Below are 22,661 nucleotides of genomic sequence, written 5' to 3' on the forward strand. Positions count from 1 at the left end.
GCCAAAAATAGCCGATCTACTGTATAAGCCCACACCGCGTCACTGATGCTGCGACGCGTTGGGAGCTTCTGGACCTGCTATTTTTGGCCCGCGACGACATCGTACGATGGCCATAAATCTGGCAAACAGTTTGCAACTATTTCTCTTATTCATTTATCTATTTATTTATTTATTTAACTAAATGATACTGAGTTTTGGTATAGTCTTGAAACAGTAGCCTAATGCAGCAGAGTTTTGTGCAGATTATTTGTCTGCATAGTGTCTGTACATATTAATTTAGCATACAGTGTTTTACCTACAGTATTAGACAACTGTATTAATGGCCATGGCGTCACATGGTTTGTGAACTTTGTACAAAGTCACACATGATTTCTTGATATGTTTGATTTCAAACACAGTGCACCATGTTAAAATCTCCGAAACCCTGACGAACTTCACCCAGTATGTGACCTTTATTACAAGAGAATAAGACCACACCGTCTGCCAAGGTTTTCCTAATTTCCAAATATTTTCCTGCCAATGTAGCTTATCTGGAATTTGACATGAACTATTCCTTCTCCTCTCTTCTCCCTCCGCAGTGACTTAAAGCGCAGAGTCAGTATTCTTATCGACGGTTCCCTCATTGTCGCCCAAGCCAAGCCTGAGGATGCTGGGAAATACACTTGCAGCCCTAGTAACAGCCTGGGTCAGACGCCGTCTGCCTCTGCCTACCTGACAGTGCAACGTGAGTATGCCATAGAGTTAAAAAATAATAGAGAGGTAACGAAAAATCCCCGCCCATTCACTTGTACGGAGTTGCTCACCCAGCGCATACACCCTTTTCACCCCGTCTTCCGGGTTGGGAAATGTGACGGGCGGGGCCCACTGTATTTGGGGCTTATGTGACGCATTTTGCGTCACTCTGCGAGTCGTCTCGCATGCGCAGTAGTGTCACCTCCGTGCGCAAGCTCGTGAGTCGAGCCCATTGGTCGAAACCGTTTCTGCTCGTTCATGTGTCTGGCTCCCAGCCGTAATAAGCTGCAGTACCTATGATTAGCCACCATGTCCAATGTGGTTCACTGCTCCCTCTCGGTTCTGGGGGCTTGAAGTATGCCAACTGCCTTTCACAAACAAGCAGTGGTGGAAGAAGTACTCAGATGTGTTTACTTAAAGCTGCACTGCATGTAACTTTCCTGTTCTACCTCTGATTTGAACCCGGGTCTCCTTAAAAAAAGAAAATAGCACTGAGCTAATAGCAACGTGATGCATTGTAGAGCCGCTTTTTTCAGCAAAGAGAATTGGGGAAAAGGCGGGGCTGAGTATAGACCCCTGGGGGGCCCCGGTCAACAAGGTTTAAGTGATTAAGGAAGCGTGAGAAGTAGAGAAATAACCCTGCTGAAATAACCAAATGTCCCAAATGCCCAAACTAAAGGCCAAGTAAATCTGAAACAATGGAGAATCATGCGTGTAAATGGTCAAATTACCAATTCATACATCTCTTTAACTACTCTCTCCACTGACCACACTTATACGCATCTACACTACATTTACACTACAATTACCTCATTACTCTCAGCAACAATTAGTTAATGGGACAACTGAGTGTGTTACTACTTTATGTAATATCCCTTTTAGCAGATCACACAAACCACATTTCATAACGTTGTTAGCAAACAGTACATTTGATGCAGGAAGAACTGCATTGAAATGTGTGTAACAGATGGGTTTCTAATACAGGTGTCTTTAGGCAGAACTTAAAGACGGGGTGCCGTGATTTTCAGTGATCCCCCCCCCCCCTAAAACATAATCATCAGGTATTATGGTTATACTAGGAGGAAGATTTTTTTCAAAAAAGTGTACAGAAATTGTTTAAATTATGTTTTTATGTGGACACGCCTCCAGTTCATTAAGTATACCTGGTTCTCATCTTAGCACCTCCTCCACCACCTTAGCACCACCCACCTGTCCTAGTCCCTCCTCCTCCTCATGCCCACACCTGTTGTGTTATGATAATGAGGGGGAGGGTATGTTTTTACTATGTCACTAAAGCGCTGTTTCTCTATTGGCACGTTTGACCCTCAAGGTTTCAGCCTCCAGGTAGAAACTCAAAATAGTCAGAGAAGACATAAAACACCATAAAAACACCACCAGGGGGCTTAATGAAGTTCTATCTACCTCATAGACACATGAAAAACAGAAAAAGTGCAAAACCATGGCACCACCTCTTTAAAGTTTTTAAATATACCTGTGTGATCTTACAAAATTTCTTATTACAAACCCCTTTTCCTGCAGCAAATCAGTTTTCCGCAAAACTAAACGGTCTTTACAGACTTTCTGTTGTTAAGCCTCAGCAGCTGGTTCAGTTTATCTAAGGTTCTTCCTTCCGTACACCTCATCTTCTGTGTCTGTGCAACGCTCACACAGTGAGCGATAAACCACAATACCAGGTCAGATGTTCGGTCAGTGCTTCTGGTCTCTGTTGGGACTGAAAAGCCTTTTCCCCTGGGTTCTTTGTTGTCTCCGGACACAGTGGGTCTTCACCTAGTCACTGGATGAGGTTTTCGGGGTGGCAAATAGCATCATATATTTTACTCTGGAGTCTGGACCAAACCCTGCTTGCTTTCATAGTCCACAGATCCTGACAAAATAACAATATGGAAACTTTCCAAACTCATCCATTATGTATTTAGTTACAGCTTGACTTGACTTGTTCTTCTCTGTGATATATGTGCCTTACTACCAAAGTTTACCCGGACGTTTTGTTTTGTTGTGTTGAAGATCGTTTGTTCCAAACCTATGCTTCCACCGTCACTTGCCGTGCAATATCCCTGTCTAAATGTCAAGTGTGCTCGTTAGACTCTAGTGTTTCAGCAGTGCTGTTAGAGGAGGTGTTGTAGCTCACGCTCTTCTATCTTTAAACCCCTATAGCATCAATGATTGATGTACAGTACTGTAGTGCTATCCTCACTGCCTTTATTACCATACCTCTCAAACTAGTTCCATTGTACTATGTTCTAATCATTAGATTGACCTAACTCTAACCAAATTGGGCCGTTAAATTAACACTCAGGATTTTAGTGTGTACTCGATCTTCACCAACAGTGTCTTTTGCATGCCACCTTTGGCCTTCTTTTCTTGTCCGGTCTTGGACATTACTGTACCTCAGAGCATTACCAGAAGGAGTACTGTATGTGGAGTAAAATCATTTCAGTGTATCCCCGGCACTGTGGGATTGATTTGAGCATTCCGCCTCCAGGCCAATTCCTGTTCTTTCAGCCAAGCAACTACATTAGTCTGTGCCCTAATCCCATCCATTCCAAACCCGGATACATCCATTTGCTTTCTCAAATATGTATGCACATGGGCAAACACAGGATACACAGGTTGGTACATGCAAATGCTTTCCCCATGTCTGTCTTCGTCTCTCTCTCTCTCTTTCCCTGTCTCTCACTCTCCAATTTTCTACTTCTCTGCAAATAGACAGACTGTACACATGAAAGAAAATAGATAGAAAAAGAAAAAACTAATTTTTTTCACATAAGTTTATTGTAGTCCTCATATTCGTTGCCATCTCCTCATTCTAATCACTCATGAATTGCTCCATTAACTCCAAATGGAAAACTAGTAATCAATCACTCCACCTGCCTTTTTTTTCCTTCTATTATTTCTATTATTATTATTATTGTTATTATTATTTTGAAACTTTTCAAAGACAGCTTTGAGAATTAGCACTGATGACTGGTGAGACGAGACCGTCTGCTGGCAGTAGTCAAGGCAACAGACATTTTGCATTCCCTTGCTTTCCACCCTCCGCTCTGCATCAGATTGTACGCGTGTGTGTCTGTGTGTGTGTGTGTGTGTGTGTGTGTGTGTGTGTGTGTGTGTGTGTGTGTGTGTGTGTGTGTGTGTGTGTGTGTGTGTGTGTGTGTGTGTGTGTGTGTGTGCGTGCGTGCGTGCCTCTGTGTGTGTGTGTGTGTGTGTGTGCTTGCGTGCGTGCATGTGTGTCGTGTGTGACGAGCAGAGGTGGGTACCACCAGTCGTGAGAGAGTGAGGGAGGGTGATGTGAAAGAAGAGGGATTACATCATCGCTGTGAAAGTGTGACACTTCTCTTTTGCAGACTGCAGAGGGCTCTCTCTCTCTCTTTCTCTCCCTGTCTCTCTCTCTCTCCCCTTCCATCTGCCCCTCTGTCTTTCACAAATTTCATCCAATTGTTCCATCTTCTAATCGTCCTCTTTTAGCTTCCTCCATTCCTCGCCTCTCTTGTACTCTCACTTTTTCCTCAGTTTTTTTTCTCCATTAATAGCTCTCATTATATATTTTCTTGCCGTGTCCCCCTAGGTTTTTCTTTCTTTCTTTCTTTCTTTCTTTCTTTCTTTCTTTCTTTCTTTCTTTCTTTCTTTCCATCCCTCACTCTCCTTCCATCTCTCTCTCTCCTTCCATCTCTCTCTCTCTCTCTCTCTCTCTCTCTCTCTCTCTCTCTCTCTCTCTCTCTCTCTCTCTCTCTCTCTCTCTCTCCCCCTCTCTCTCTCTCTCTCCTTGTCTCCCTGAAGTGCATGCCAGTGAAGAACTCCCCTCCAGCATATTGCAGTGGGAACCAGAATGGTGTGAGAGATAGCGCTCTCTGTGAGCTATATTTAGAAACTTGGCTGATGTTCCTGTCTATGTGCTGTGCTGTGTCGTTCCTCTGGGTTTCTGCATGGCAGAAAACTGTTGGATCGTCGATTAAGACTTCAGGACATCAGCAGCAAGCTGTGCCTGTGTGTGTGTGTGTGTGTGTGTGTGTGTGTGTGTGTGTGTGTGTGTGTGTGTGTGTGTGTGTGTGTGTGTGTGTGTGTGTGTGTGTGTGTGTGTGTGTGTGTGTGTGTGTGTGTGTGTGTGTGTGTGTGTGTGTGTGTGTGTGTGTGTGTGTGTGTGTGTGTGTGTGTGTGCGTGCGTGCGTGCGTGTGTGTGCATCGTGCGTGTGTGTGTGTGCATCGTGCGTGTGTGCGCAGTGTAAAGTTGTGTTGGTACAGCACATTCATTCATTCATTCATTCATTCATTCATTCATTCATTCATTCATTCATTCGGCACCTCAATCGCGGCCATATTCTCTACTAATCCGAACTTTCAATTCCTGTATGCACTCAGGATCTTATCGTTGTGAGAAGCTATGAGAGGATTGATTTGTTTTTAGTTTTTGATAAAAAAAAGTGCTTTGTTTCCAGTCATTTTTTAATCTTCCTGATGACATTCCCTGCCTTTCTTTCACCAGCCTTCTTTCTATGCACCCCACCCCCCCTCACCACCACACCCACCGCTTCTCAGCCTTATATCATCTGCTGCCTTCCCCCTTACCTGTTCTTTTTCCCACGCTTTTACACACTCTCTCTCTCTCTCAAACACGCACACACACACGATCGCGCACACGCACGCACACACACACACACACACACACACACACACACACACACACACACACACACACACACACACACACACACACACCCACACACACTCTTTTTCTGTCTCTAGCCCTCCATGCTGATAGCCCGCCCCAACATCATTTCTCCCCCCTTTCATCACCCCCGGTACTTTGATGCTCTGCTAGTTGACCTCATTTAGAGACCATGCTATTCTTGCTCTCCCTTAACTATGTTTAAGTAAGACGAGTTTAGGCGTGCAACAGTTAATCCAACAAATTCATTTAATCGATAATAAACAAATATGATGATCTAATAAAATCATTAACACATTCCATGCCAGAGTTTAATCTCATAATGTACTCACCAGTGCCAGCGTTTTATTGTTGTTTTTTTGTTTTTTTCATGTCGCCACAGACCTCGCTAAATAAGTTAAAAGTGCGCGTTCATTTGGTTCTAAACACACAGCGGATCTGTGAGAAACGGCCAGCGAAAATAGTTTCCAAATCCGTGCCGCCATCTTGAAGATACAGCAGATCAACGGTAAACAGTGATCAGCGAGGAGAAAAACAACAACCGAGAAAATCGAGTTCAGGATCCCAGACAGGAAGCGGATACGATTGAAAAAAACGGAACCCGAATAATTCTGTTTCCGACCGGAAACCGGAAACGGAAATGGATCAAAAAAATTCGGAAAGTGCACCTGGGGCAATTTCAATGGGAATCGGCGGTTCGCGTAGATCTACGCGACTGGCACGCTGCGGCTTTAAATAGGTTCGCGTAGATCTGCGCGACTGGCATTCAATGTGTTAATAATCAAATCTACAAGACCATAATCCAGTCTACCACAGTAGACAAAGTCTACAATATTACTTTAAACCCTTTAAAAAATAGTTTTCATCATCATACGATAAATATGAACTTACAGTATACTGCGATTGATTGATCATTAAAATATACATGCTCTGAAAATGCATGCGGCCCACCCATCTGACCACTTAACAGGCTGCTGTGTTCAGTGGTCAGGTGGGTGGGCCGTGAACGCTTTCAAGATGTTCAGGTGGGTTCTGATCCAGAAACCGTTTTTTTCTTTCTGCCATTTGCTTAGACCCTGCCCGTGTTGTGAACATGCCAGCTGTCATCTACGTGGCCATTGGTCTACCTGGCTTCATCCGCTGCCCAGTAGATGCCAACCCCCCTGTAACGCTTGTGAAATGGAAGAAAGATGGCCTCCCTCTCCGGATAGATAAGGTGAGTTGGCGGGATGTGGGGAGTTTCAACGTCCCTGTCTCCAAGTGGTGAAGACGATTAGGTCCTAGATGTCTAATACCTCCGTCGATGGTGTAGCAGCTGAGATGCTCACCTCTGAAGCATCATGCTTAATTAATACTCTGTTGTATGATGGATGGTCTGTGTATCTGCGTTTATCTCAAGAACCGTCCAACCGATCAACGTAAAAATGTAATTGAATACTTTGTATTTTTCTTTCTTTTTCTTTTTAGATTTTTTTTTCTTCACACTAACATGTCTTGCTAGAAACACATCACCAACAAAACCTTTGTTTTCATATGTTGTTGCACCTTTTGGCATTTTTCACAGCGCTTTGTTAAGAGTGCCAAGCACAGCGGTAGCACTGGCATATGAAAAAAAAAAAAACAGTGGACACAGCCTGTGACTGACTTTCAGGTTTATACTTGGTCGTACATTGGGTATTTTCAGCAAAGAGATTTGGTGTTGAGGGAAAAAAGAGCGGGCCCAGTACAGGGCCATGTACAGAGCCACGGTCAAGTTCACCAAGTATAGGGTTTAAATGAACTCTCCCCACCATCATTGTCCCCCAACCCAGTTCCCTGGATGGAGCCAAATGGACGATGGGAGTATCCGAGTGGCAGAGGTGACAGAGGACTCTCTCGGCACTTATACCTGCATGCCTTACAATGCCTTGGGTTCAATGGGATGGTCCACTCCCGCCCCCCTGGTGCTGAAGGTATGCAATGATAGCAGTCAAAAAACCACAGCAATTTTTTTAAATCTTTGCAGAATTAACTAAACCGGCAGTGTTAATAAATATAAATATTTAACTAAATAATACATTTTACTGTACACAGTAAATGTTAATTTAATTCTGAGAGTGTACAAATGTAACCAAATGGACCCATATTTGATTATATTTGTACACTGTCAGAGTTAAAGGAACTCTGTAGCTCACTAGCATGCATGGCTGCTTCAAACCAAGGGGGTCATCTAATTGTAGCGGCCCATTTGGGCCGTCTCGCCATGGATAGGACCCTCCTAAGTTCTCTGTGGTTCCTGGAGGAGAGTACAGGCAGGAGTCTGGGAGAGAACTGGTCATCCCCTGTGAGGCAGAGGGAGACCCTTTCCCCAACATCACATGGAGGAAGGTAACAGACCTCTGCTGTTAGGGCTGGGCAATTCATAGATAATGTATCAAAGCCGATAGTTAACCTATAACCGAATAATCGAGAACTCAGGGTTACGGATGTAACCCCGGTTTCTTTAGAATTCGGAGTAACATACTCACTATGGGATATCAGCGCCCCCTGGCGTTGATGCAGAGCTACATACCATAAACTCCCGGGCCATTCATTGGCTGAGAAGGGTATGTCACGTGTCCGGTAGACCGGAAGAGGTATAAAACCTCTTGCGTGACGTGGCTCATCCTCTTTAACACGCTTCCTGCATGCAGATGCACACAAACAGGGGTGTTAGGTGAGTATGTTACTCCGAATTCTAAAGAAACCGGGGTTACATCCGTAACCCTGAGTTTCTTGTCTAATTCTCCGTAACATACTCACTATGGGATACATAAACCCCCCTGGGGCTTATAGCCATACCGAATCTCAGGTCCGCACGCCCCCTAGCCATAAGGCCCCGTCCCCCTGGACGTGACCTTCGGCCTCACGGGTGCCCCAGCCCTCCGGGCCGGGGTGCGGTATATAATTGAAAGAAAAGGACCCTGACAGACCAAGTCTGCCTATTCATCTAATGAACAGACACAAGTCTGACCCATAAGTGAAAACAAGGAAACAGGGCCTCCTCCCCTGGAAACCTACCAACGGTGGTTCCGAGGGGACTCAAGAGAAGGAAGGTAGAGAAGGGAAAAAAGGCGGGTTACACAAAAGACCTGCCTAACCTCCCCTACCCTAACTAGAGACAGCCGCTATGTCCAGTACAGCGTGCGCCACTGACGCCGCTGCCACATCCAGGCTGTAGAAAGCCGCAAAAGTCGATGGAGACGACCAGTTTGCGGCCGCGCACACCTCCTGGACCGACATTTCCCTGGAGAGGGCCCAGGAAGTAGCCACGCCTCTAGTAGAGTGAGCCTTCAGTCCTTCTGGAACTGGAGCGCCACTACTGACGTAGGCCAGCCTAATGGCATCCAAACTCCATCTAGAAAGCGTCGCCTTAGTCACTGCCTTCCTCCGACCATCTGGGCCGAAGGAGACAAAAAGTTGCGACGACGACCGGCCGACCGCCGTCCTCTGGCAGTAGAGCTTCAACGCCCTTACTGGGCAGAGACAGTGCAGCCGCCTATCCTCTGCCGAAGCGAAAGGAGGCGGATGAAAAACTATCAGCTCAACCGGTGTCTGGGTCACCATTCCGTTCTTGGGAACAAACGCCATGTTGGGCTTAACCAAACCCTGCTGTCGTCTCCCAAGAACCTCATGCACTCCGAACTTACTGAGAGCGCATGTATGTCGCTGACCCGTGTAGCTGTAGTGAAAACAACCACAAGAACCGTTTCGAGACTAACGATCTCCAGATCCATAGAGTGAAAAGGCTCGAACGGTGGGAGGCAAAGCGCCCCCAGCACCACCGCCAGGTCCCAGGCCGGGAACAGAGGCCTAGAGACCGGCCTGGCCCGCCTGGCACCGTTCATAAAACTACGCACCAGCGGATGTCGGCCAACCGTCATGTCATCGAAACCCACGTGACAAGCGGAAATGGCCGCCTGGTACACCTTAACCGTCGAGAAAACCAGACCTTGGTTCAATTTGTCCTGCAAGAACATGAGGATGCTGCGTACCGAGGCCCGGAAGGCCTCAACCGGCGGTGACTGACCCAGACACCATGACACGAACAGGTTCCACCTGTCGTCGTACGCAGACCTCGTGGAAAGGGCCCCCGCCCCCTGGATGGTAGCTACCACCTCAGGGGGCAGGCCATAAGAAGTCAAGGTCTCCCCCTCACGGGCCAAGCCCACCGGTCTAGGTCCTGAGGTTGCTTGTGGAAAATTCCGACCCCTGCCTGCCGTAGCAGATCTCTGATCGGGGGGAGGGCCCAGGGCTCGTTGTAGAGGAGAGGATTATTCCTAACCTCCATGCGCCCCACGCCAGTGCCACCAGTGGCACTGACAGTCCGTGGAGTCTGACAAGTTGAGAGGACCAACTCCAGTGACGGGAATGCATAAAGCAGTTCAGTCGGCCAACCTGGCCCAGATCTGGCTTGTTATCTCCGGAGGAGAGGCCAATCTGCGTACCAAAAAATGCCCCTGGACAACAGAGTCGCTCCACTGTTCAGGAGGCCCGGTACCTGTGAGGCTCTGGTTGACGTAAGGCGCGCGTCGCACCACAGCGTCAGATCGCCAGCTAGCCTGTCCAACACTGGAGAGGCCAGGCCTCCCTGCTTTTTGGCATAGCACACGGTCGTGGTGTTGTCGGTTCCGATCAGGACATGACAACCTCAGGTGGACGGGGCTCCAAGAGCCCACATCCACCTCCGGGGAAAAAAGGTCACACGTGGGGCTTGTCCAAACGAAACAGGTGTAAGGCCGAAGTCATGAGACCCGTCGCCTGCACGCATAGCCTGTATGTGACTTGTCGCCTCACGCGAGAAGACCCTAGGCCGAAACGCTGTCTATCCCGCCCGGGACAGACGCGCCGTGAGCCTGGTCTAGCCCAGCGAGATCCCCTATGAAGGTGGTCTGCTGAGACGGGACCAAGACGCTCGACGGACGGTGACGGTGAAAAACCCCTCGACGTCAAGTGGGGAAACGGCCACGTCTGTGTGCCGCGCCACCTCCTGACTGTGGTGGATAGAAAGGAACGTGGAAATAAGCATTGAAAACAATGCTGGTCCACCCATCTCCTTAACGCACCGTCCGCAGAGAGGGTCATACACCAGTACAACCACAGTGTGTTGTTGTTGATCAGGGGAGCTGACCAGTACAACCACAGTGTGTCACTGCTGTACTGAAAAAACCCCTACACACACAGTGTACCACTGAAGTACCGGGATAGTAAAACAGTTCCGGACTGCAAACTCTCCAACAAGCTGCCTCAGCAAGCGAGTCAGGAGGGGCTCTGATGTCACCCAGTGCGGACAACGCACACGTTTCCAACTGGACCGGTGATGTCGCCACGTGATCCAGCGGACCCGCACATGCGGGGCCGTTAGAGACCGTGGAAGGGTAGCGGTGGAAGGTGGCCACCGTGGTGTTGCTTTAGCGGGGCTGGCTATGCGCTGCACCAAAAAACAACACTGCAATGTGTTGTTGTTAGTGAGGCCAGTTAGCCGCCAATCGAAGCAACAGTAGCCTGACTGGAGGTTCTGCAAACCTAGCAGCTAACAAGCTAGTCAAGGCTAAATCACCATGGGCCAAGAAACGTTGAGATCCGTTTCCAAGGGAACCGTTTTTTTGTGTGTGCGTTGCCATGGGGACCAAAGACGCTACTACTGGTGCTAGCAGCGCTAACCCTGTGTGCGTTGCCATGGGGACCAGCGACGCTGCCACTGCCGCCAGCGGTGCTAACCCTGAGGTGACCGCTCGAGGCAGTAGAGGTACTAACGGTCCGTTAGGACCCGGCGGGGTCACGTGACCGGTCACGGGGACCTTGCCTGACGTCAGCATCCGGTTTGTCCGCCAGCGCAGCCTGTCTGTTTCCATGGAAACCAACGGCGCTGTCACTCTGACAAACGGGGCCGTCCGAAGTAAGCCTACCTTGGCCGTCGCCCTCTCGTCTGAGCCCAAAGGCTCCGGACGGAGCGTCGACAAAGTCGTCCTCCCCTTAGGGAGTGCTTTGTCGCTCGTTAGTGGCGAACGAGGCCTGTAGTCCGTGAGGCGGTACGGCAAAGGGGGCATCTGTCCCTCCAAAATGGCGGAGACAGAGGTCCGCTCTTTGACCCAAGTATTTATTGAGACCCTTCAGATTCAGAATGGGTCGTCCCCCCCCCCCCCCCCTTCTTTTCCACCAGAAAATATTACGAATAGAAAACCAGTTGGTTCCGATTCATAGATAGTTCTCTGACTATGTTACTCTGAATTCTAAGGAAACCGGGGTTACAACGTAACCTCGCGTTTCTTGACAAATTCTTCGTAACATACTCACTATGGAGAGAGAGTGAACCCCCTCTCTCAGAGACATGGTTGCCTTACCCTCTGCATGAGAGGAACAACACCGTGTCCGACATAGGAGATTATATGCATAAGAGCACGTGGAAAACACACCAGTACAACCACAATGTGTTGTTGCGGATCAGGGGAGTTGATCAGTACAATCACAGTGTGTCACTGCTGTACTGAAAAACCCTGTACACACACAGTGTAACGCTGATGTACTGGGATAGTAAACAGAAGTATCGGAAGTAATTCTTTAATAGCGCCCAAGCTCAAGAGGAAGGAGACTTCCTCCCTCAGAGTATTGGCTGCTGGACCCCTTGCACGGGAAAACAATACTTTTTCTGTCACGGGGGGATTTGTGGAGAAATGCAGCCTGAAACCCTTTAGTATTGTGAGCAATACCTAAGCATTCGGCTTGCAAACCGTCCATTGCTTCACACACCGAGCGAGTGGATGTGACGTCATCGGCCGCTCGGAGAGTGGGAGCGTTGCCATGGGGACCGTTGCCATGGGGACCAGTGACGCTGCCACTGCCGCCGGCGGTGCTAACCCTCGGGCCAACGGAGGACTCGGAGGAGTCACGAGACTGGCCACGGGGAAAAACCCCGGCGTCAGAATTAAGCCCAAAGATATATACAGTGAAAACTATATATATATATCAATGATTAATCCTACCTTGGCCGTCGCCAGAGTGTAGAAGAGAGAGTAACGTCACGCTTTGATGTCGCCGCAAAGCGGGCCTCTATGGGCTATAGTACCAACATTGGAACTATCTCATTGACGTAGAGTGACAGAGCACTTCCGCATTCCATTCTCACAATGGGATCGACGCTACTGTCATTACTCTCTTCCTAACTTACTCTGGCCGCCGCCATCTTGTCGACAAAGTTGTCCTCCTCTAGGAGGTGCTTTGTCGCCCTCCAGCGGCGAACGCGAGGCGGTACGGCCAAGGGGTCATGTCTGACCGAAGTACTTCCGGTTCACAGTGGTGCGTGGGCACTTCCTGTGGGACGGAAGCCTGTGAGGCGACAAAACCTTCCTCCCCGTAGGGGATGCTTTGTCGCTCGTTAAAGGCGAACGTGGCCTGCAAATCATGAGGCGGTACGGCCAAGGGGTCATGTCTGACCGAAGTACTTCCGGTTCACAGTGGTGCGTGGGCACTTCCTGTGAGACGGAAGCCTGTGAGGCGACAAAACCTTCCTCCCCGTAGGGGATGCTTTGTCGCTCGTTAAAGGCGAACGTGGCCTGCAAATCATGAGGCGGTACGGCCAAGGGGTCATGTCTGACCGAAGTACTTCCGGTTCACAGTGGTGCGTGGGCACTTCCTGTGGGACGGAAGGCAAAAACCGGCGTGACCCCATTCCACTGGCGCATTTGCGCCCTCTGGCGGACAGGGGTGATGTGGGTTTTTATATTACCTTCATATGATCCAAAAACATGCACAGATGTTATCCAACAATGTCTAGAACATCGGGACTCGAGTGTTCTAGACAGTGTGGGCTTATGTAATTGAGAACGTTGATACATTACAAGCACGGATATCATCCCATCAATGTCTGGGATACCGGAGTTCGGGCATCACAGACATTGTGGACTTATACACAGAGAGCATTGGAGCAGAGAAGCCCGCTTGCAGGGGACTCCATTGCTCCGCTGCTCTTTCAGATGTTATCCAACAATGTCTAGAACACCGGGACTCGGGTGTTCTAGACAGTGTGGGCTTATGTAATTGAGAACGTTGATACATTTACATTACATGCACAGATATTAGCCCATCAATGTCTGGGATACCGGAGTTCGGGCATCACAGACATTATGGGCTTATATACAGAGAGCATTGGAGCAGAGAAGCCCGCGGTAGGGGACTCCACTGCTCCGCTGCACTCAAGCCACGTGAAAGAACGAGATCGTTTGTAACATGTAACACATTTATTTCTTTGGCAGAAAAAAAATTGTACTTTTAAACACACATTCGTTTTCATTAAACATGGCCTTCTGGCAGTCGAGGAGCCGTCCATCTTGTCCATCGAGTAAGGTCTTCAGAAGCCCCCGAGGTTTGCTCGATACACAGAGTGAGAAGGCTAACAAGCTGGTGTTATCCTAGCGAGGCAAGCTAGGCTAGGACAACGCTGTTAATAACCTGTTGCATGGGTGTTAAGCCAACAAAAAACACTGCCTGACTAAGGCGACGTTAACCTAGCGAAGCAGCTAACGTAGCTAGTCTGGGCTAACTCACTCACGAGCTTCTGCCTCGTTCTCCCCTCGCCTATGCTGCCGTCGCCGGAGCCCCTTCGTTGTCTCCTGGCGACGCACCGCTGGCCCGGTACGCTTGCTGTGGCAGCGGAGTAGACGGCTGGGAAGAGGGGGAGGAAGTGCCGCTAAGTAGTCGCATCTGGGTGGTTCCCCCAGACACGGTGCTAGCGGCTGCTGCAGTGCTGCGTAGCACGGCTTGTGTAGCAGCCTGGAGGTGCTGCGAGCGGGGGCTAACGCCGCTCGCAGCCGGGACTGCCGGAGGGCCCATTGTGGACTGTGAGCGCACGTGGTGGGCCCCACCACCCACGTTCCCTGGGCCGGTGTCCATGCGGGGTGTTGCTGGATCCGCGACGACCGGGGACGAGACGTCGCTGCTTCCCGCAGCCAGGGCGCTGCCCTGGCTAAGCGGCTATCGAGGTGCAGCGTGGAGACCAGAGCGCAGTCCTCGCAGCGTCCCGGTGCATCTTGGAAATGCCCCGGCCCCGTAGAGACCGAGGCACGAGATGCAGAAACCATGAGGGTCATCCCCGGCGATCATCAAGCGGCAGAGCAGCAATACGCAGGGACGTGGAACCTCCATCTCGAGCTAACCTGTTAGCTTTCAGCCGCAAGGCTAAGAGCGCGGAAAACTCAAAGGAGGAAAACTTGCTTTAGCAGTAAAAGAAAGAAAGAGAAGATAGCCGCGGGAGCGGAAATAATAAAACTTTTTTTTTTTTTTTTAATAGGAGGAAAACCCGTTGGTTAGTACAAGTACCACCGAGTGGGCTAAAGCTGGTTTCTGTCCTGATCAAAGTTACGTTTGTTATTATTAAGGTATGTCTTGAGCTGTTGCATCTGCCATGCAGAGAAGCGAAAGAGGATGAGCCACGTCACGCAAGAGGTTTTATACCTCTTCCGGTCTACCGGACACGTGACATACCCTTCTCAGCCAATGAATGGCCCGGGAGTTTATGGTATGTAGCTCTGCATCAACGCCAGGGGGCGCTGATATCCCATAGTGAGTATGTTACGGAGAATTAGACAAGAAACCAATGTTTTTTTATACCTGTCTTTCTTATTATATCAACAAATCAACACGAACAAATTCTAATAGATATTTTAGTTTGATTAACCACTTAACCTTGTATGATATTTATATGGTGACATAAAAAATAGTGACAATAGCCGATCTACAAGGTCACAATGTGTCATGGTGTCACGCGTTGTGAGAATTTTCAATATCAGAAAACCAAATTGTTCATTAATCGTAATCAAGGCAAAGGTTTTAAATAATCGTGATATTGATTTCATATGGCCCAGCCCTACCTGTTGACTGTACACTAGAACACTGTCACTAGAACACTGTTAGTGGGTGGGAGGCTTCTTGACAAGCTCATTTACCACCCAGCACCCACAAAATAATCACTGTTCATATAGAAAATAACCACTGTTCATTTAACTCAGAAAGAGTTAATGTAACCAAATGGACCCGCTGATGATTTTACTGAGCACAGCTTATTGAATCTGGGACTTCTTTTCCTGAGGTTAGAGGAGCAATTCTTATTTCAATTGTACTATGTTTTTATTTGTGTTTGAATCACATTCTAATGATGCCTTTACAAGAGATGCAACATGGTACCCCATGTTGCATCTCTTGTAAAGGCATCATTAGAATGTGGGCTCTCTCAGTCACCATATTGTCACTCAGTGGAACCAACAGTATAGTTGTTTTTCTCCGATTGTGTTCATTTGAGTTTCTGTGCATGATTTTTTGAGTGTTAGTGTGACTGCATTTAAGCTAAACGGTATTCTTTCACAAACATGTACATGTAGATTAATAATTTATCATGACCTGTTTGTCTCTATTCTAGTTCTGTATTTTACATGTGTGAACAGGTCTCTGTAATGTACACTCTCTCTCTCTCCCTCTCTCTCCCTCTCTGGACTGAAGGTAGGGAAACCCAGCAAAAGCAAGCACAATGTCCTGCCCCGAGGCAGCTTACAGTTTAAGTCGCTGACCAAGGAGGATCATGGGGAGTGGGAGTGTGTCGCCACCAACGTTGCCACGAGCATCACTGCCAGCACGCACCTCCTAGTCATAGGTACCACCTCCTAGTCATACTGTAGGTACAACCTCCTAGTCATAGGTATCACCTCCTAGTCATACTGTAGGTACCACCTCCTAGTCATAGGTATCACCTCCTAGTCATACTGTAGGTACCACCTCCTAGTCATAGGTATCACCTCCTAGTCATAGGTATCACCTCCTAGTCATACTGTAGGCACCACCTCCTAGTCATAGGTATCACCTCCTAGTCATAGGTATCACCTCCTAGTCATACTGTAGGCACCACCTCCTAGTCATAGGTATCACCTCCTAGTCATAGGCACCACCTCCTAGTCATACTGTAGGTACCACCTCCTTAGTCATACTGTAGGTACCACCTCATAGTCATATGTACCACCTCCTAGTTATACTGTAGGTACCACCTCCTTAGTCATACTGTACAGTAGGTACCACCTCCTAGTCGTAGGTACCACCTCCTAGTCATAGGTACCACCTCCTTAGCCATAGGTACCACCTCCTAGTCATACTGTAGGTACCACCTCCTTAGTCATACTGTAGGTACCACCTCCTAGTCATATCTACCACCTCCTTAGTCATAGGTACCACCTCCTAGTTATACTGTAGGTACCACCTCCTTAGTCATAGGTACCACCTCCTAGTCATACTGTAGGTACCACCTCCTAGTCGTAGGTACCACCTCCTAGTCATATGTACCACCTCCTTAGTCATAGGTACCACCTCCTTGTTATACTGTAGGTACCACCTCCTTAGTCATAGGTACCACCTCCTTGTTATACTGTAGGTACCACCTCCTTAGTCATAGGTACCACCTCCTTAGTCATACTGTAGGTACCACCTCCTAGTCATAGGTACCACCTCCTAGTCATATGTACCACCTCCTTAGTCATAGGTACCACCTCCTTGTTATACTGTAGGTACCACCTCCTTAGTCAATACTGTAGGTACCACCTCCTAGTCGTAGGTACCACCTCCTAGTCATAGGTACCACCTCCTTAGTCATAGGTACCACCTCCTAGTCATACTGTAGGTACCACCTCCTAGTCATACTGTAGGTACCACCTCCTAGTCATACTGTAGGTACCACCTCCTAGTCATAGGTACCACCTCCTTAGTCATAGGTACCACCTCCTAGTCATACTGTAGGTACCACCTCCTTAGTCATACTGTAGGTACCACCTCCTAGTCATAGGTACCACCTCCTTAGTCATAGGTACCACCTCCTTAGTCATAGGTACCACCTCCTGGTCATACTGCAGGTATCACCTCCTGGTCACAGGTATTAGAGCTGTACATCCAGTGGCACGTACAGTGCATATTATACACGCATACAGTATGTAACCATAGTCAAATCCTCAGTGTTAAATTAAAACTGAAGGCCCTATTTTGTGGAAACAGGCAAACCAGAGTGAAGTGCAGTCAACGGCATTGGGGGTGGGGCGTGGTGACAGATGTTTGGTATTTATCGGGGCGGAGAGCGGAGGAGTACCCGCAGAAAAGTGACGAGGTGGGTTGGATTAGGCTGAATATATCAGTAGGTGTGTTGCAGGTGGATTCAATCATGATCAAATTATCGCGTTTAATTACTATTTAAAAGTAGTGCGCTGCCCAACATAGCACTGGTAATTTTCACAGTGTCGTGGAAGAAAAGTCTCTGAAGCGTAATTTCTCCAATTAGCAAACTGATGTCCTTGTGTGGGAGGTTCAGAGTCGTCAACAGCTAAATCTACAGCGCCTAAAATAGACTGAGAGCAGATGATGTCAATTTATCTTGAGAGGAAATAACACATGTAATAATACTTCTGACACTGGTCCTGTGAGAAGTGTTTCTCGGTTCATTCCGATTCATAAACCCAATACATGATCGTTAAATAAACTTTGTAGTTGGATGTCCACTAAATGACTGCTGCGCAGACCTAGGCAAACATCTGCTCAAGGTCTGCTCTGGGAGCCTGAGCAGATGTCCGCCAGGAAGGTTCACAAAGGATTTTTTTGGTTTCCATGCACACCTGTCCTTGTGACCTGAACATGAGAAATGTCTATAAAATGGGGTTGGTATGCTCTGAGTACACCGGACTATGAATGAATAAGTCTGCGGACAATCCACTGGAATCTCTACCTGTATATGTCTGATCCTTGTTTTAAGCACTACAGTAAGCAGTAAGCGCCTTAAGCAACATTTAAATTATGTCCATTCACCAATCAGTTAACCTTTTATAATGGAGAAACCTATATGGATCCTTCAATATTTTTCATGCTTCATGGCGCAACTTTTTTGTTATGTCCATTTTACCCATTGTCACATGTGTGACAATGGGTCACACAACCACACGTGGTTTAGAATACATAAAAACATGCTAGATTCTGTTTTCCAGCTTGAAGGATTCATATCTGAGAAGAAGTGAAAGAGACAAGCATGACATTATACCGTATAAAGCGGGTTTGAGTGATTATGGAGACGGCTATCTGGGTGTGCCTCCGTCAACTAAAGTGAAATTAAAATAATGGATGAGCGTGCGACTCGCTATGCAGGTAGACCTGGTCCAAGCAGGCAGGCGGCGGATGGCGCTAATCCTGGTCATCATTGACCCCAAACTAACTGACACCCACCCTGCTGCACTTCTCGTGCCACACCGGTGCACAGCTATTCCCCAAAATACCAAACACATGCATGCAGGGAAGAATGTAATCTGAATCACTTCATACCCCAAGTACAGTTGAAGAGTTATGCAGGAACTAAATTTGGCATTATAGAGACTTAACCCATTAAGACCGGGAACCGTGTCATTTTAGATTTTAGCCTTGGCTATTCAAAAATAGCAGACACAGTATAAAAGCTCACATCGTGTCACTTCGTGCCTTCGCTGCGAGCTTGTAAATCTGCTATTTTTGAGTGTTTGAAACATTTAGAATTATTTTGGATTACAAAAAAGAACTACTGATTAGGTCTTAATGAGTTAAAGAATACCTTGCATAAAAGTTCAAATACCTGTGCAGATATGACTAGTATCCAAAAACAATGCTATTGAGTAGGATAGATTAAATTCGTAGTCATATTTGAATAATTCATTTATTTATTAGATAACACCATGCCGTTAGCTAGTCTTCTTGGGGTCCAACACATACAAAGGTAATAATAACCACTTCTTGTACACCGTGTACTGTACAGTAAGACATTATATTACATACAATGAGACATGACAACCAATTAACATCAAGACATTTAAACAATATTCTTTTAACAACAATAAAGACAAAAACGCAACAAAAGAGGCTTTGCATTGCATGAATTGCATTAAATACGCTTCTTGGAAGTGCTTCTAGTGTTTTATATACTTATAATATATAAATATACTTCAACCTGTAATGGCGCTACCTTACTGTAGATTTGAGAAGATAATATCCTGGGGTCTGGAAGGTCTACGCTAATCAGAGCCTGCCTGTCTGTGTACAGAGTTACAGTATGATTGCTACTGTACCGGTGTGGACTGATTGGTCAGAAAGGCGCTGTGGTTTCTTGAAAAGTCTGACATTCCTGAAGAAAGTCAAAAGGTATTTAAGTACTGTAGGTGAAAGGTCTATTTTGTTCAATAGGAAACAAGGTAAAAGATAGTATTTTTTTGTGCAACAGGAAGCCATGAAGCATTACTTTAAACTTTATGGGCATTTGTGATTACAGTTCTATATTGGGAGATAGCAACAAGTCCGGTGATTATGTGACTGTAGGGCAGTGGGGTGTGGAGCACAGGTCTGGTAAGTCTTGGCAAGAAGCTGTTACCACGGCAGGTGTCCTCAGTCATTTTGAACCAGCTCTGTCTCCTAGGGGAAAGGTTTCTGAACAGATGGTTGCCTGGGCTGGGTGTGTATGGCTGGTGGCATTCCTCCCTGTCCTCTTCTTCACCCTGGCATCCTGTAACTCTTTCATAGAGGGCAGCTGACAGCCAATCATCCGCTCCGAACTCAGACAGCACGTTTGAGCTTGCCCTTGGAATAGCAGGAGGCAGTAGAGAGCCAGCATAGAGTTATAATATATCTAGAGGGCGGACTGCCCCGCCCCCCCACCAATTCATTTAAATTAAAGTAGCTTACTGGTTTACTTATACTATATACACTGGTGGAAGAAGCACTCAGTTTTTTTTAAAAGTAGCAATACCACAATACATAAATACTGTTACAAGTAAAAGGCAGGCTGACAGCTGGTTGATACAGTAGTTAGGAACCAAATATACGTACCTTTACAGATCTCTGTTTTTCAAATGGACCCTTGCAGGTCCATTTGGTTCAATTTGTACACTCAGAGTTATGGGGTTCAGTGGCCTAATCATGCACAATTTGCACACCAAACTGGGGGGTTTGAGAAGCACTGACTTATGTGAGCGTTCCTTTAAAAATCACAAAAGAAAACAGAGTCTCCACACTGGTAACGCTGAAAACGCTCCGCTGTTTTTTTATTGCATCGTTAACGTTTCGATCAATCAGATCAATACAAATACAGCGGAGCCTTTTCAGCGTTACCAGTGTGCAGACTCTGTTTCCTTTTGTGATACTTCTGCTTGTCTTGCACCTGGGCCACGGATGTGCGTGCACTATACCTTCCTCATGCGTTCCTTTAAAAATGCCTTTCTCATTGGTTCCCCCCCTCATCAGGCACAAGCCCCCACGCCCCAACCAATGTCCATGTGGTGCCGTCCTCCTCCTGGGCCAACGTGTCCTGGGAGGCAGGCTACGATGGAGGTTTCCCGCAGACATTCTCAGTCTGGTACGGACATGTGTGAGTCATCCCAGCATGCTTTGCTTCCTGCTTCTTTCTTGTCTTACTTTCTGTAATTTACAACAACAACAAAACAAAACAAAACAAAAATGCTTTTTTTCCTCTTGATTGTGTTTAGAATGGTTGTGATCAGATCTTTTTGTGTGAGTTTTCATACGTATTTAGTCCGACCATTCTGAACATGACCCAGAGCTCTGTGCCCTGTAGCTGCTACTGCTGCTGCCCTCTGTGTTGCTGCTGCTTGGCTGGGGAACACCTGGCTTGTAATGTTTGATTGTTTAAATCCAAATGATTCAATTATTTAAGTGAAATTTCATTTTGGTGTAATGTTCCCATTTAAAAATAAAATAAAACACTGATGTTAAATGTCTCATATACTGTTAAATGCCCACAGTCATCCTTGGCCTTCCAGACTTTGTATTCATGTATTTAAAATCCATAATACGGTAATTAACAGTTTTAACCATTAACTCTGCATCTGATATAGGTTAATATCAGATAATTACTTGGCATAGTCTGTGCAAATGATCATATTTAAAAAATATGTATTTATATCTGGTGGAAGATTACTGTGAAGGCCAATGTTATATATAGAACACAATTGCAGTAGGTAGCTATAATGCAGCAACGTTCGAAAACATGTAATTTAATTCAAATGTAAGTATCGCTTACAAAGTAAAAGCTACAGTAGCCTAGCCTGACACTCAGCCTTTGTTATACTCCATTATTCGCCATGGGCGTGGCTAGCGATTCAGGGTCTGGAGCCAGGCTAACAGTAGCCTACTATTGTATTACAATACACTCAACTACATGGAACATGTTGGTTTAATCACTGGTCACTAGGTTACATTTTTTAAATAATTATTTTTACTTATAAAAATTTTCCCCCAGACAATTTTGGAAAAATAGTCTACAAGCTCACAATGCATTGCGGTGTGACATGTTGTGAGCTTGTAGATCTGCTATTATAACTATTTTTGAAATGGGGCTTAAGTGGTTAAATCCAGGTCTGCAGGTCAAAGGCCTTTGCTTCTTGGATAATGGATGTGTGTGGAGCAACTGCTTTTAGGACACCCCATATAAATCTACTGCTAAGCCCAGGGTTAGTATTACAGAACAACACGGATGGTGTATTTTCACAAAATGCAAATCAATGATTTAATGAGTGATCCAAATGGGATACAGTACATTTATTATGTTATTATCAACCCCAAATTAATATGGAGCATGATTGTGGTGCATATAGTACGGTGCTATATTTGAGTACGCATCATCCCCTGTTGCACAGCATCAGCCTCAGTGTGTTATGTTATGTCACATCTAATCAGTATGTCTTATTAATTGGCAAATGCCAAGGTCCGTGGCATTGCTGCTAACCCATAAGTGTGCATATAATGTGTGTGTGTGTGTGTGTGTGTGTGTGTGTGTGTGTGTGTGCGTGTGTGTGCGTGTGTGTGTGTGTGTGTGTGTGCGTGTGCGTGTGCGTGTGCGTGTGCGTGTGCGTGTGCGCGTGCGCGTGCGCGTGTGTGTGTGTGTGTGTGTGTGTGTGTGTGTGTGTGTGTGTGTGCACGCGCGCATACACGCGTGCGTGCGTTAAGTGTGTACTATGAGGAAAATGGAACAGAGCCAATCAAATGATCTGATTCAGACATTAAGCAGGAAAGACAGTTTCACAATGCCACTAAACCGTACAGACAAGTAACACCTCTGACCTGTGCACGTTTTGTATGCAGAGTTGGCTCTGTGATTCTTAAGTGACACCAGGACAGCCTGGCCTGTTGAGTGATCAATAGGCACACAGTCATTTGAGTGTTCAATAGGCACATGGTC

The 22,661-nt window shown here is 46.8% G+C and overlaps 1 protein-coding gene across 1 annotated transcript in view; it reads left to right on the plus strand.

Moving 5' to 3' along the window:
* The window catches only part of igsf9bb (immunoglobulin superfamily, member 9Bb), a gene marked incomplete at both ends in the record, with an annotated part of 136,344 nt that overhangs the window by 73,124 nt on the left and 40,559 nt on the right, over positions 1 to 22,661 (plus strand). Inside the window, 6 exons of the mRNA XM_080434541.1 lie at positions 579 to 724; positions 6,490 to 6,632; positions 7,228 to 7,368; positions 7,667 to 7,783; positions 15,926 to 16,076; positions 20,708 to 20,831. Of these exons, the coding sequence (XP_080290667.1) occupies positions 579 to 724; positions 6,490 to 6,632; positions 7,228 to 7,368; positions 7,667 to 7,783; positions 15,926 to 16,076; positions 20,708 to 20,831 (822 nt within the window). The remainder of the gene's footprint in view (positions 1 to 578; positions 725 to 6,489; positions 6,633 to 7,227; positions 7,369 to 7,666; positions 7,784 to 15,925; positions 16,077 to 20,707; positions 20,832 to 22,661) is intronic.

The sequence above is a fragment of the Gymnoscopelus braueri genome (genome assembly GCF_963280865.1).
Source record: "Gymnoscopelus braueri genome assembly, chromosome: 8".
Lineage (NCBI taxonomy): Eukaryota > Metazoa > Chordata > Actinopteri > Myctophiformes > Myctophidae > Gymnoscopelus > Gymnoscopelus braueri.